Genomic DNA, 13517 nt, shown 5'->3' on the forward strand with positions numbered 1-13517 from the left:
TCTTATCTAACCTTGTGAGAGTAAAGTTTTTAAAAGAAATGGTTGTCATTCTCACATATGAAGTAGAGAATAATTAACGAAGATTTTCTTGCAATTATCCATTTCGTTACATGAAAAACATGTGTAAATTCTCCAGCATCTTTATGTTTCCATTTGGTTCCAAACATGGTAGCATATCTCCCGTCTAAAAAAAATCGTAAAATACACCAAAATGATCCTTTCAGGAATGAGCGAATTTACCTCCAAGCACATTCACCAAACATGTTCAGATACCCATACCATTCTCCAGACACAAAACTGCTAAAAACCAGTCACCCTCTTGTGTAGATGAAGGGGTCCTAGTGTACGTGTGGAGGTCAACCAGAAAATAAATGACTGAAATACACAAGCACTAATAGGATAACTTTATGCCATATAGACACAGTTGAGCGAACCTCTTTAGGCCTTGAGAAAAACAGAGTAAAGGAGGCTTGGGTCAGCACTCACTACTTCCGAGCCTGATTCAAAGAGCTAATAAGGTGTGGCAATATTTTTGCCACCTCCACATTTCTGCAAATCCCGAGGGATGCCTCCAGCGGCGGGACCTGGCCCTTGCTTTGCTAGAGTCTAGGAGGAAACCGCGCAGCTCTGAAGCCTAGGTGGTTCTCGGCCAGGCTCTAGAGTCTCGTGAATGGAACAATTCCGTCAACAGGGACGCCCTAAAACGCCTTAGATTAGGAAGGCGCTGACTGCTGTAATTGCAAGGGACTAGGAGCCCAGGTGGGAAAATGAGTTCTTCCCTCGAGCTCCAAGCCCGGGATGCGGTAGGCAGACGCAGTTGGACCGAAGGGGAAAAGAGGGAGGGCGCCCCCCGCGGGCAGCCAAAGAGGAGCTGGCTGCGAGCGGGTGTCTACGAGTGCCCTGCTCAGCGACCCGCGCGCGTGCGCGACCGTGGGGGGGCGAGCAGAGGGCGGGGAGGCCCTTGTGGGCGCGATTGGAGCTCGGGGACAGGAGGTCCTGGACGTGGAGGGGCGGGGGAGGCAATGGGGGCGCAGGGGTGTGCGGGGCGTGCGACGGTGGGACGGGAAGGATGGAGGGAGTCATGCAGGGGCGCGGGCCGTCGTGGGAGGGGCACAGGGGCGTGGGGGGCGCGCGGGGATGGGGCTGGAAGGGGGCGCGGCGGAGGGAGCCGGGCGCGCTGGCCCCGCGCGGGGGACTGGGGTGTGTGGCCCGCTGGGGGCGCCCCGGGCTCGTCCCGGCGCGCGCGGGGTTGCCTGGGGGCGGTGCCGTAGCCGGGCCGAGCCTCCCCGGGGTGTCTGGCCTCCGCCTCCGCTCGCGCCCGGGCAGTGGCGCCCGGAGTCCGGGCGGGGATGTGGGCACCCGCGGCTCGGGGGAGCGGCTCCCCCGCCCAGAAGCAGAGTTGTCGCTGCGGTCGCCGAGGAAGGAGGACGGAGCCGAGGCCCGCGCTGTCCGGAGAGAAGACAGTGGTCTCATCCCGTCGGGAATGAAGGGAAATACGGTGGCCGTTTGCTCGCCGGGACCCCAAGAAGTACAGCAGGTAAAGAGAATGGTCACGGACCACCACTTCGTTCTCAGTTCCCCCAATTTCCGTTGTCCTTCCTTCTCTTGCAGCCCCCTAAACTAACTCTTCCGTTGTTAGGATCCCGTCTCCTCTGCAGCCTTTCCCCAAGCCCCAAAACTATCTTCCCACCCTGCTTCCTCTTCCTCTGCGTCTTCTCTGCCCCAAGTAGCGTTTTCCTTCCTCATCTGCCAAGTCTAACGAGGGCTCTGGGACACGTGTGAAACGTAGTTTAGACAGTCGGCCTTTCTTTGCTGGAAAAACTTTGCTAACTGATCTGCAGTCTGACATAACACTTAAATAACTTTGTCTTGCGGGGAGGTGGGGTAGACGACGGAGGGAGGGGGTGAGGGAGAGAGAGGCAGGCGGGGCGGGGGCGGGGATGAGAGAGAACGAAAATAAGAATGAACTTGTTTTCTGTAAATTGATTTTGCCAAAAACATTGCCCTGGATTGCTGACTAGTCTATCCCTTGACACTGAGTAAGCAGAGTGGTTGCACCAAGAAGTGCAAAGTTGCACAAGGTTTACTTGGCAATTTAGAGGGGAAACAGAGAGATCCTTCAAATCACAGGTGGCTCACACAGTCTTCAGTGGGATGATAACTTGATGATCCTCCCGCCCCCCTTCTACCCACTACCCTCTAAAGTTCCCATGGTTGGTATTTATTTATTGGCATGTTATTTGGTTAAACCAGGGTTAGGCAGTTGGTAATTTTTAAATCACTACTGGATGGTCTGATGTGAATAGTGGTACAATCACATACAATTTTTCTGTGAAATAACAACTCATCAAGTGATACCAAATGTTGTACAAGTAGATTTTTAGTGATGACACTATATATGTATGGTATTTTTGCATAAATGCTGTTGGGTGTTCCTTAAAACAGGTAAATCTGTGTTTGTAAAGCCATGGAATTGTCTTTATTTTTTTTTAAAGCAGATCTTTTGTTTTTTGTTTTTTTTTAATGGCTCTTCTTGTGCTTTTCTTCCTTTAATATGAGCAAGCTATAAAAAAAAAAAACCTGAGGGTGCCTGGGTGGCTCAGTTGGTTAAGCGACTGCCTTCAGCTCAGGTCATGATCCTGGAGTCCCAGGATCGAGTCCCGCATCGGGCTCCCTGCTCAGCGGGGAGTCTGCTTCTTCCTCTGATCCTCTTCCCTCTCATGCTCTCTGTCTCTCATTCTTTCTCTCTCAAATAAATAAATAAAATTTAAAAAAAAAAAAGAAAATCCTTTAAAAAAAAACCTGAAAAAAATTCTTACAATATTATTCAAAAATAGATGTAAGCTGATCTCTTGGTTTTTGGTGATGGAATATTTTACCAGAAGGTTCAATGTCTCTGATATGAGAACTTCCTCTCTAGAAAAAGTGCTTCCAAAGTGATTAGCAAACTGACATTCACCCTACATGTGTAAAAATGTCATATAGTAAACTTTTAAAGTTATTCAATCATGTTTTCAAATACCTTGCTTTGCCTAAGTCCATATGCTCTTTTGATATTTAATGTTTGTTATTACTGAATCATTAGGCACAATATTTGGTAGATATTACACCTAAATCATTAATGTATATAGTACACCTCCAGTGTGGGCTTACAACTATAGAAAAGTTGTCCTGTATAACAAGTATAATCTAGAAGATATTTCTTTAATCTTGAAAAAAATATAGTGATGAACAATCCATTTAATAAATTAGACATACATAAGCAGACTATAAAAGAAATCAGGAAACTTTGACATTTAACAAATAATTTGTTTTTTAAACTATTAAACACCTCTCAGTGTTAATGAGAATAATAATACTCTAATTGTGGCTGGAGGATATTTCAAATATATATAGGCAGTATTACATTTTGATCAACATCATTTCATTATCTTGGGTATGACTTATTAAATTTATCAGACCCTCGGGGCGCCTGGGTGGCTCAGTTGGTTAAGCGACTGCCTTTGGCTCAGGTCATGATCCCGGGATCCTGGGATCGAGTCCCGCATCCGGCTCCCTGCTTGGCAGGGAGTTTGCTTCTCCCTCTGACCCTCCCCCCTCTCATGTGCTCTCTCTCTCTCTCATTCTCTCTCTCAAATAAATAAATAAATAAAAATCTTTAAAATTTATCAGACCCTCATTTTGATGTTTAGTTTTTAAGATTGTGTCCTTCAAGAGCTCCTAATGTCCTTTGGGTAAAATAGGCAAATAAATATCTATGGACATAGTTACAGTTAAGCAAAAAGATAATGCTAATTTTATTTTTCTCTAGAATTGTACTGTTAGAAAGTGATTTATATGGACATGATCATCATAGTATCATAACCCAAAAATTTAATTTCCTAAAGACAGGTGATGTTGCTTTGTGATTTGTCAAAAAATGCCCATTTCATTACGTCTTCTGTAGTTGAATTTATGTGAAGTAAACACAGCTGGTTGTGTGTTGTGAATGGTACAAATACAAGTATCCCTTGTTTGAAGTGTATTTGCATATAAATTTCTGAACACACCTTCTAAATTAGGAAACAAAATAGCTACATATAACAACTTGTGGTTTTAGCATACCATTTTGTTAGGTATGAGGGAAATATTTGTGCTGGAGACAGCAGGAAAAGGAAGGATATAGTAAAATAATGCTTCCTAACTATTTTAACGTCATGGATTCCTTTGAAAACCTGGTGATAGTTTTAGATCTGCAACTTGGACTGGATTTCAAGAGGTTAACAGTTCTTAATGCCAGTTCTGGACCCCTGGCTGAGGTCACCTAAATTAGATTCTCAGCATGTAGATGGGCTCAGTTGCTGCACATACAAGACCTTGAGTCAGTCAATTATAATAAAGTATGATGACATTAATACTTACATTAATAATAAAACAATGAAAACTTAATTGGAAAAGTAACACGAGCCAGGTATCTAATTTCTACAAATTTCTAATTTGTAGAAATGTGCTTGTGATATTTTGTCTAGTAGACTTTTTAATATTTGTGCCTAAACTCCTTTTTCAAAAATAACATATAATAAGTGAACTGAGTGAAAAAAGGAGAAAATTCTAAAATAGGAAACCTTAACTAAAATCATATTGCACTGAAGACAAAGGCCTAAGTAAGCAACCAGGTATAAAAAGGGAAACGCTGTATAAAAGTTGTGTTTTTATAAAGAATATCTTTATGAGTCACTGGATTATTTACATGGAATTCTGTGGGTTGGATTATAATTGAGGTTCTCTTGCATTTCGAAGGCGTGAGGTGCAGATGCCCCCTGTATATAAAGGACTGTTTGCATTGTTTTTCCTCCCAGCTCCTGCTAGGCTACGCTGTCCTAACCAATGGCCGCTCTGGGGAGCCATGCCTCCTCCTCTGTGTCCTTCTCCCTTAAGATTCTTGATTCAATCTGTTGGTTTATAATCCCCCTTAATTCAAAATGATTTGAGGTAAATACCCACCAAATTATTCTCCAGAGAATTTCCTTCTCATGTGTGGAGCTTGCAGCTATCCCTCTGACTTCCAGCACGTGCTCTCAAAAGGAAAGTGCGGTGTGCATCCCTTTGACTGAGCTCCTACTTTAAGCCAGGCGTCAGGCATTCATTAAGTTTCATCCGTCTTCACAAGCACCCTGTGAGGAAGGCCCCACTTAGCACAGACGGAAACTGGGCCCAGAGAGGCCATCATTTGCCAAGGTGATTGCTCAGCCGAACTGAGTAATGACATAGACCTGACACCAAACCTACGCTTCCCACTGCAGCACAGCACCCAAGAAGACTGCTGGGGTCAGTCCTGCCTGTCATTCTTCTTGAGAATGCAAAATAGCTCAAATGACTAAACCACATGACTAGTGCTAGGAATACTTTGTATCAAGGAAAAGGAAGGCATTTAACATTTAAGGGTAACATTAACTAGTGTAAAGCATGAGCACCGGGAAACTTGGTGCCTTTAAAAACCTCAGAATTCTTCTTTGGAAACTCTGGAAGTCTTCTTGAAGGCAACTTCAGTGTCTTCATTTTCCAATTAAATATTTTTTTTTGACTTTTTACTAAATCGGGCAAATACAGAAGGCCAATAAAATAGATAAAATAGTATCCTATGAACACAGTATTCCATTAGCAAGTCTCAAGATTGTGGCACATAGTGGGATGGTGGCTAGCCCACTGGTACTTACTGTTTTATGAAGATTTTTATTTTATTCATACTTACCTGAAGCAACAGTTCTGTCACCCTTCACATATCATCATATTTTGCTGCCTCATTTTTGAGGCCTTTCTGCCTTTTTTTCCTTTCCTTTCCAATATCCAAACTTGGAGGTGTGTGTAAGTGGGGAATGGCGAGAACAACCCAACTGGAATAGTAAAAGAATGATTATCCAGTCCCTTCATTTGACGTATCTCAAGCCACAGGTAACTGCCCCACAGTGTGTGTTTCTTTAAGAAATACCACACTCTGCTTAGGGTTCTGCCTGATTCTTCCAGCTGACACTTTGTACAAGCCTGGAAAAGTAGATGTCACTACAGATGCATTTTGGCCTTTCTCATTTCCATCTTCCATTTCTTTTCAGGCTGCTGATTCCATCATTCCACATCACATCATGATAGTTTAATTGCTCCAGTGATTTGTAATTATTTTGTGTGAGCTCATCTACACTGAGAGTTATTCTTAGATAGGACTCTCAAATGCAGCAGGTGTGCAAGTGTCCCTAGGAGTGGTTCTGCTTGTGCATCTGCTGGGATACCAGGGGTTTTATGGGTCTCAAAGCAGTTTTTATGTAAATCTCATGGTTGGGGGTTATAGCAGCACATATTTGTTATAAATTTGGACAAACTGTCACCTGTAAATGGTCCAGGCTTGTGGTTGATGCAAGCTTATGATTTTGCTTTCTATGCAGTGGTTTGTCTTTCTATCCACAGCCTTAGAGAAGGAGGGATCTCTTCTTGGACTTTCCTCGTACGTGGGAGCTCTGGCCTTGCTCTGGACGGAGGCCAACTCTCCCATCTCTGTTGGGCATTAAGATTCAGGCTCAGTCTCTAGGCCCATAAGTGGGTCTGATAACCCGCATACTATGTGTAGCATCACCCCCAGTTATCTCTGGCTTTCATTTCCATACTTTTTTCTAGCCTTGAGAATGTTTCATTCTTTCCTGTAATTTTGACTACATATTTTTAAAGTATTACATTTTATGCAGAACTGTGTCTTGGTGGTACAAATGGGGCTCTCTCATGTCTTCTCAGTCCTTTATATTAGAAGACCTCTCTATGTGTGATACATTTCATTATTTGGGGGGAACATTTCCTATGTAACTATTTTTAAAGATAATTATAAATAATAAAAAAATACACTGTACATCATACTCTGAGCTAGATTACAAGAGAGTTCCATGATGTTCATTATCTAAATTTTAAATAAACCAAATTTTAACCAACTTCTGGAATTTTAAAATGAGCAATAAAGTTAAATGGTGTATTAAATGATGTTAAATGGTTAAAATATAATGAAGATAATTCTCAATTATTTATGTTAATTATGCAACCTGTAGATTAAATTGGTTATCTAACCTATTGATTATTCTTGGGCTGTCTATACCTTTACTACTAAATTTTGTTTTTATTTATTAATATATCTACCAAGTATTAGTTGCAAAGTAAGGATAGACATCAGGACAGTTTTGTTACTGATTAGAGTTTGAGCGATTGTTTGCTTGAAACTAGTAAATTGAGGTTTGAGTATTTTATTTGTCTTGTGACATAAAACTCAGACCTTAAGTATGAATTTGTAGTTAGAGCAGGTACTCAGGTAAGTACCAGTTGATTTCAGGGTTTTTTTTTTTTACTTTGCCAGGGGGGAGTGAAGGGGACATAAGAATATAATTACCAGATTCACCTCTTAGATTAACAATGATAATGAGACAGTAAGTTTATTTTTAAAATAATAAAATCTAACTAAAATATGATTTGCATGTCTACAGTATAATCTATTTCCAATGAGATGTATCAGGAGTAGGCAAACTTTTCCCATAAAGGGCTGGATAATAAATATTTTGGGCTTTGTGGGCCATAGGATCTCTGTCACAACTACACAACTGGCCATAGACATACATAAACAAGTAGGCATGGCTGTGGCTTAGGGACACTCATAAGAACAGGCGAAAGGTCTTACTTGACACACAGGCTATCATTTACCAAACCCTGAACTATACTAATGAAAGCAATCAGTTATAAAGAAATAACTTTAGTTGTGAAGTATTTTTCAACATAGATTGATACTGCCAACCTTAAAAATTAAACAACAAAGCCTACCAAGCTGCAAATTAGTTTACTTGGGAATAGAGATATTGCAGTTTGGGACGTGTAAACTATGGGGAACCATTGGCAAGCCCAGAGAACAGGGAAGACTATCCTTTTGTAGAGGAAAGCAGGAAGTTGGGAGGGGTTGTTTTGAGCAAATGTTCATTGGAGTTTGAAGGAGTAGTGGCTTCTCATTGGCCGCAGGTGACTGAAGTCGTGACAGCTTTTCATTGGCTGTGAGGAAATCTTACTCCCTCCTCCTGGACTGTGTAGGCTGTGAGGAGCCTAGTAGTGCAGGAGAGCTCCCCATCATGACTTCCGAAATTGTATCGTACCCATCAGTTAGCCGTGATCATCTGCAAAGTTGGTTTATGATTTTGTTCCTACGTACAATAATCAAAAGGAGGTGAGCCAGAAGAGTCATTTTCCTTTAAGAGATAAGAAGGATTTATATAAATTGGAAATAAGGGGGAAAACCCTAAAAATTATTTTATCAGGTTTGCCTCTTTTGACACTTAAAAGATTATACAATTTCATTAAACTATTTAGTTTCATAAAGAATTCTTAGTTTCATACTGGGAAGGGCTCCAGATTTTTCTATGTTGCTTATTTTTAAAATATTAACTATATATTTAAAAGTGATGTCCTTTATTTGCTACACATTAAACAGTTGGAAGATGTTTTTCCAACTTGTAGATTTTGGTTATTTAGTTTGTAGATAATTTTTTTCAAATATAATAAAAGGTGGTAATCATCTTACAGTATATAAGTGTATCAAATCAACATATTGTACACCTTAAGCTTTTACAATGTTATATGCTAAATGGACCTCAATAAAGCTGGAAAGAAAAGAAATTAATGGAACCCTTCTCTCCCACTTCAAAAAAGAAAATACTCTTATAATGGTGGCTCCGAATCACTATATATGTGTCCAAACCCATAGAACAAACAACACCAAGAGTAAACTCCAGTTTACTGAAAGTAGAATCATTTTAAGTGATTATTATGTGTCAGTTCATCTTTGATTAAAAAAAATGTATCATTCTGGTGAGATAATATTGGTAATGGAGGAGACTGTGCATGTTTGGGGAAAGGACGTATATGGCAAATCTCTGTACCTCCCTCTCAATTTTGTTGTAAACCTGAAACTGCTCTAAAAAAATAGTCTCTAAAGAATGAACAGTGCATACATACACCACATTTTCTTTATCCATTCATGTGTTGAAGGACATGTAGGTTGTTTTCGTATTTTGGCTATTGTAAATAATGCTGCAGTGAACATGGAAATGAAGATATCTCTTCAAGATCCTGATTTATTTCCTTTGAATATATACCCAGAAGTGGAATTGCTGGATAATGTGATAGTTCAATTTTTAAACTTTATGAGGAAGCTCCACACTGTTTTCCATAATGGCTGCACCATTTTACATTCTCACCAACAGTGTGTAAGAGTTCCAATTTCTCCACATCCTTGCCAACACTTGTAATCTCCTGCCTTTTTTTGAGAATACCATTATAACAGGTGTGAGGTGATACCTCATACTATATTGTATACTTGAAATTTGCTAAGATAGTAGCATTTAAGTGTTCTGACCAGGGAAGGAAGGAAGGAGAAAGAGTATGTGAGGTGACAGATGTGTTAATTAACTTGACTATGGTGATCATTTCACAATATATGTCAAAACGTCAAGTTGTACACCTTAAATATATACAGTTTTTATCTGCCAATTATACCTCAGTAAAGCTGGGGGAGAATGGGGCTGTGGAAAATTTTCCATAGGATATGCTTTTGACATGATTTCTATGTTATATCCAAAATGTGGCTGACTTTCAACTCCTGCCCCAGTTAAACAAACAGAGTTTTAAAAGTTAATCTGCTGCATTCAGAAAAGAGAAGGAAAAATTCAGAGGCCAGACTTTCATTAGCAATGGTCTGAGTTGTAGCACTGCAAAATTCTTACGGCTCACTAGCCCTAATCTCAAGTTGTAGACTAAGTACTTCCACCAATAGTTGCACTCATCCCATATTCTTTGCCCAAGATGGGTGCTTCATTATTCGCTTCAAACCATGCCTGCTCTGGTTGGTTAACATTGCTTTTCATTCTATTTATTCTTCCACACAGCCAAGTTAAAACCTTTCCCATGTCCATCCAAGTGGGTGCTAAGTCCCATGAAAGCCTCACTCTACACAGCTTCCCAGTGTCCTGGTTTGAGGTCCAGTGGCCTCTGCTTCCATGTTGTTTAGACAGCAGCTTGGTATCTGCCACCATCTGGGGTTGCTCAGCAAATTATTGTGGAGTTAGGCTTAATTTTTTCCATCCTCTCAAGTTTGAGCACAGAAACCTGCTTTGAACTTCTTTGCACATGGGAAACATCATGAAAAAGCCCAGGCAGGCCCTATCCTTCCATTTCCCTCTCGGACTGCTATCCATCAGCCTCCTCTTCCTGTTGGCATTTCCCTTCCCACATACCTGGACCCATGTTGATGGCCTGAATTTCCTTGGCCTGGCCAGGGTCATCAGCTTCCACCTATCCGTGCATATCTGCTCTGTCCACTGAGAAAAGTCCTGCCACAGATCAATCCTATAGTGTGATTTTCCTATAGTTATCCCGAAAATGTTTCTAAAATCCCATAAGTGTTCAGTTGCCAGTGCTGAACATTCACAGCCTCCAGCCTCAGCTGGAAGGACACTTAGCCTCATGCTGTGATCGTTCATTTATGCTCGACTTTTCCCTCTCCCATCCCATTGGGAGCCATTCCAGACCTTCTCCGCTGTCCTTACCACCCTTAGCAGATGAGATCTCTCCTGCTTTCTCCTTCACCTTCTTCAGACCATTACATTTCCGTGACCACCCCCCACCTTGGGTGCCTTCTCCTATTTATGAATTAGCGCAAGATTAGATACATGTTTGAGGCTTACATAAAAGAAAGACCTTTAGAGAGAGAGATGGTGGCTACACATATGACTGGTTTATTAAAGACAGAAAATTAATTATTATCAACCTACTTATGACTATTTAAAGCAATCTTGTCCTGTGTCTGTTTTGATATAGTTTTTGTTTGAAATTTTAATCAACTTACTCTATTACAATGGGAAAAAACTGGGGCAAAGAAATGATTTAAGACAGTTTTTGAACAATGAAAGAACATAAACAAAATGAATATTATAGCATTATCCTCAAATCAATAATTACGTTATTTACTAAATTCAGCCAGTAAATACCTGATATTTCTTGGGCTAAATTTTGAAGTACAAATGTTGGTATTTTAAAAAGGAACAAAACAATAGGGAATGAAAGTAAAAAAAAAAATTTATTTATTTATTTTTTATATATTTTTTAAATTTAAATTCAATTAGCCAACATCATTAGTTTCAGATGCAGAGCTCAGTGATTCATCAGTTGCCTATAACACCCAGTGCTCATCACATCACGTGCCCTCCTTAATGCCCATCACCCCATTATCCCATCCCCCACCCACCTCCCATCCAGCAATGAAAGATAAAATTTTTGAAAGACTTGAGAGGGAAGGCAGTTTTAGGTTCACAGCAAAATTGAGAGGAAGGTACAGAGATTTCCCATACTGCTCCTGCCCCAGCCCCAGCCTCACCATTATCAACATCCCCTCCTACATTTGTTACAACACTGTTACCATCCAAAGCTCACAGTTGGCATCAGAGCTCACTCTTGGTGTTGTACATTCTCTAGGTTTGGACAAGAGTGTAATGACATGTATCCCCCATTATAACATCATAAAGAATAGTATCCGTGCCCTAAAATTTCCCTGTGTTCCACCTAGTCAGCCCTTTCACACCGCAGACTCCTGGGGAGCACTTAACCTTTTTTGTCTTCATAGTTTTGCCTTTTGCAGGATATCATATAGTTGGAATCATATATTAACCTTGTCAGATTGGCTTTTTTCACTTAGTAGTAGGCATTTAAGTTTCCCCTACATCTTCTAATGGCTTGAGAGCTCATTTCTTTTTATTGCTGGATGATATTCCATTGTGTGGATGTACCAGTTTGTTTATCCATTCACCATTACCCAGGTTTGTGTAAAATCTTTTTAAATGCAAAAATTATATGACTTCCTTTTCTAAAAGCATTTCTAAAAGTATGTCATACGAGTCAAACTTTTTTGTATTATTTATGATGTGGGAAGAAAAAGACCTGGAATTACTTCCTCACAGTGTACAATACAGTTTGCATCCAAATAATTGGCTGTGTTCTAGAGGTTTGTTTGCAAATCTGAATATATTTTCTCAGAAATGTATCATATATCTGTTATGTTGTAAGAATTCTTTGCAAATGCTTCTTTAAGCCTAATGTAGCTAAACAATAATGTTTCTTGTTGCACAAAGCCTAAACATTATTCAGAGTATCACTTCTGTGTTTCAGTTATTAAAACCAAGAATATATCAGAATATGTGATGCTCAGGATTGGCCCAAAGAATGAGGACTCTTTCCTGGGCAAATAACTGGGATGAGTTTTCAGTGATAGTTTCAGTAGAAAGGAACCAAGTGTGGTCCTGGGAGAGAAGGAGAATTCTGCACACAGCAGGGTGTGCAGGAAGATTCTATACATGTAGTGGGGATGAGCTCACAGCCACTTGGGGGACATACTGACGTGTGAATTTATACCAGCCATATCTACAAACCAGTAGTAGACTTTATGTTCACACAGCATAGCCTAGATTTGGAAAAAGCTTCACTATTTCTTTCAAATATACCAAAAAAAGAAAAAGAAAATTCTCACTTTGGGAACCTAAAGCAATTACTTCATTCTATTGAGTTGAAATGAACTGTCAAAAATGACTAAGCTTTCAGTTATACTCCTGGGCATAAAGGTGAACTGAACGGAATCATGTTCCAAAAGAGAGCACTCAAATTGCCAGGGATTGAAAGTGGGATAAGATCTATAGAAGAACTGGGAATCCTGAGAATCTGACTCAAACCAAGGCCACAGAATTGTCCTCAATTCTGTGCTCTGTTTAAGCTTTTGCTGAAACTGAGTTCTCTATTTTCCTCTTCTTTGGTTATCTAAGATTGTGTGAAAGACCAGAATTCTTTCAGGAGGAAGGATCCACAGAAGGGTACCCATGGTGCCTCCAAGTTAGTTTTCACAAGTAGCTAACAACCCTTTTAACCCTATGGTAAAGAGACACGTGGGTGACAGACTTCCACGTTGAAGATGACAATGTGAGGGTAGTATTTGCACAGTGCCCTCCTGAGATCATTCAAAAGCAGCAAAGCGAGCGAGAAACTCATTCAGATTCTATTTTAGGCAACACTAGGAGACAACCAAAACCCAAACCACAAAATTAGTGGAAAGTATTCCAAAAGAGTGGGGATTGAACAGGTATGTGTCTGAGAGAATAGTGAGAGAGGTCCTCAGAGCTGCAGGCTCAGAAGACGCAGCACTGTGTGTGTTTCAAAGGTAAGAGTGTGTCCTGCGTGGTGCAGTCTGCACATCCTACACACAGGAGGAGGAGGAGATGAATGAGCTGACAGCAGGGGATCTCTTGCACAGGCTGTGTGCCAAGATGCAAAGGTGGGCAAATGAGGAGCCACACGGATAAGTCACATGTCAGGAGGCAGTCTGTCTGTTGAAGCTAAGCATAGGACAGATCTTGTATTGTGAAAGAAAAAGGAAGGAATGAAGGAAGAAAGAAGGAGGGAGAAGGGGAAGGAAGGAAGGAAAGATG

General features: G+C 40.7%; 1 protein-coding gene across 3 annotated transcripts in view; it reads left to right on the plus strand.

Moving 5' to 3' along the window:
* The first annotated feature begins 1174 nt into the window (after positions 1–1174).
* The window catches only part of SGCG (sarcoglycan gamma), a 119626-nt gene continuing 107283 nt past the window's right edge, over positions 1175–13517 (plus strand). Inside the window, exon 1 of one of the 3 annotated variants that reach the window (XM_081814739.1) lies at positions 1175–1537. Coding sequence is in view for 2 of the 3 variants with exons in the window: in XM_081814736.1 (XP_081670862.1) it covers positions 1484–1537 (54 nt within the window). In the remaining variant the exon portion in view is untranslated. The remainder of the gene's footprint in view (positions 1538–13517) is intronic. The other 2 variants (XM_081814736.1, XM_081814735.1) reach the window with 2 other exon arrangements.

The sequence above is a fragment of the Leptonychotes weddellii genome, chromosome 3 (assembly GCF_054177405.1).
Source record: "Leptonychotes weddellii isolate Sample4059 chromosome 3, ASM5417740v2, whole genome shotgun sequence".
NCBI classification, from domain to species: Eukaryota; Metazoa; Chordata; class Mammalia; order Carnivora; family Phocidae; genus Leptonychotes; species Leptonychotes weddellii.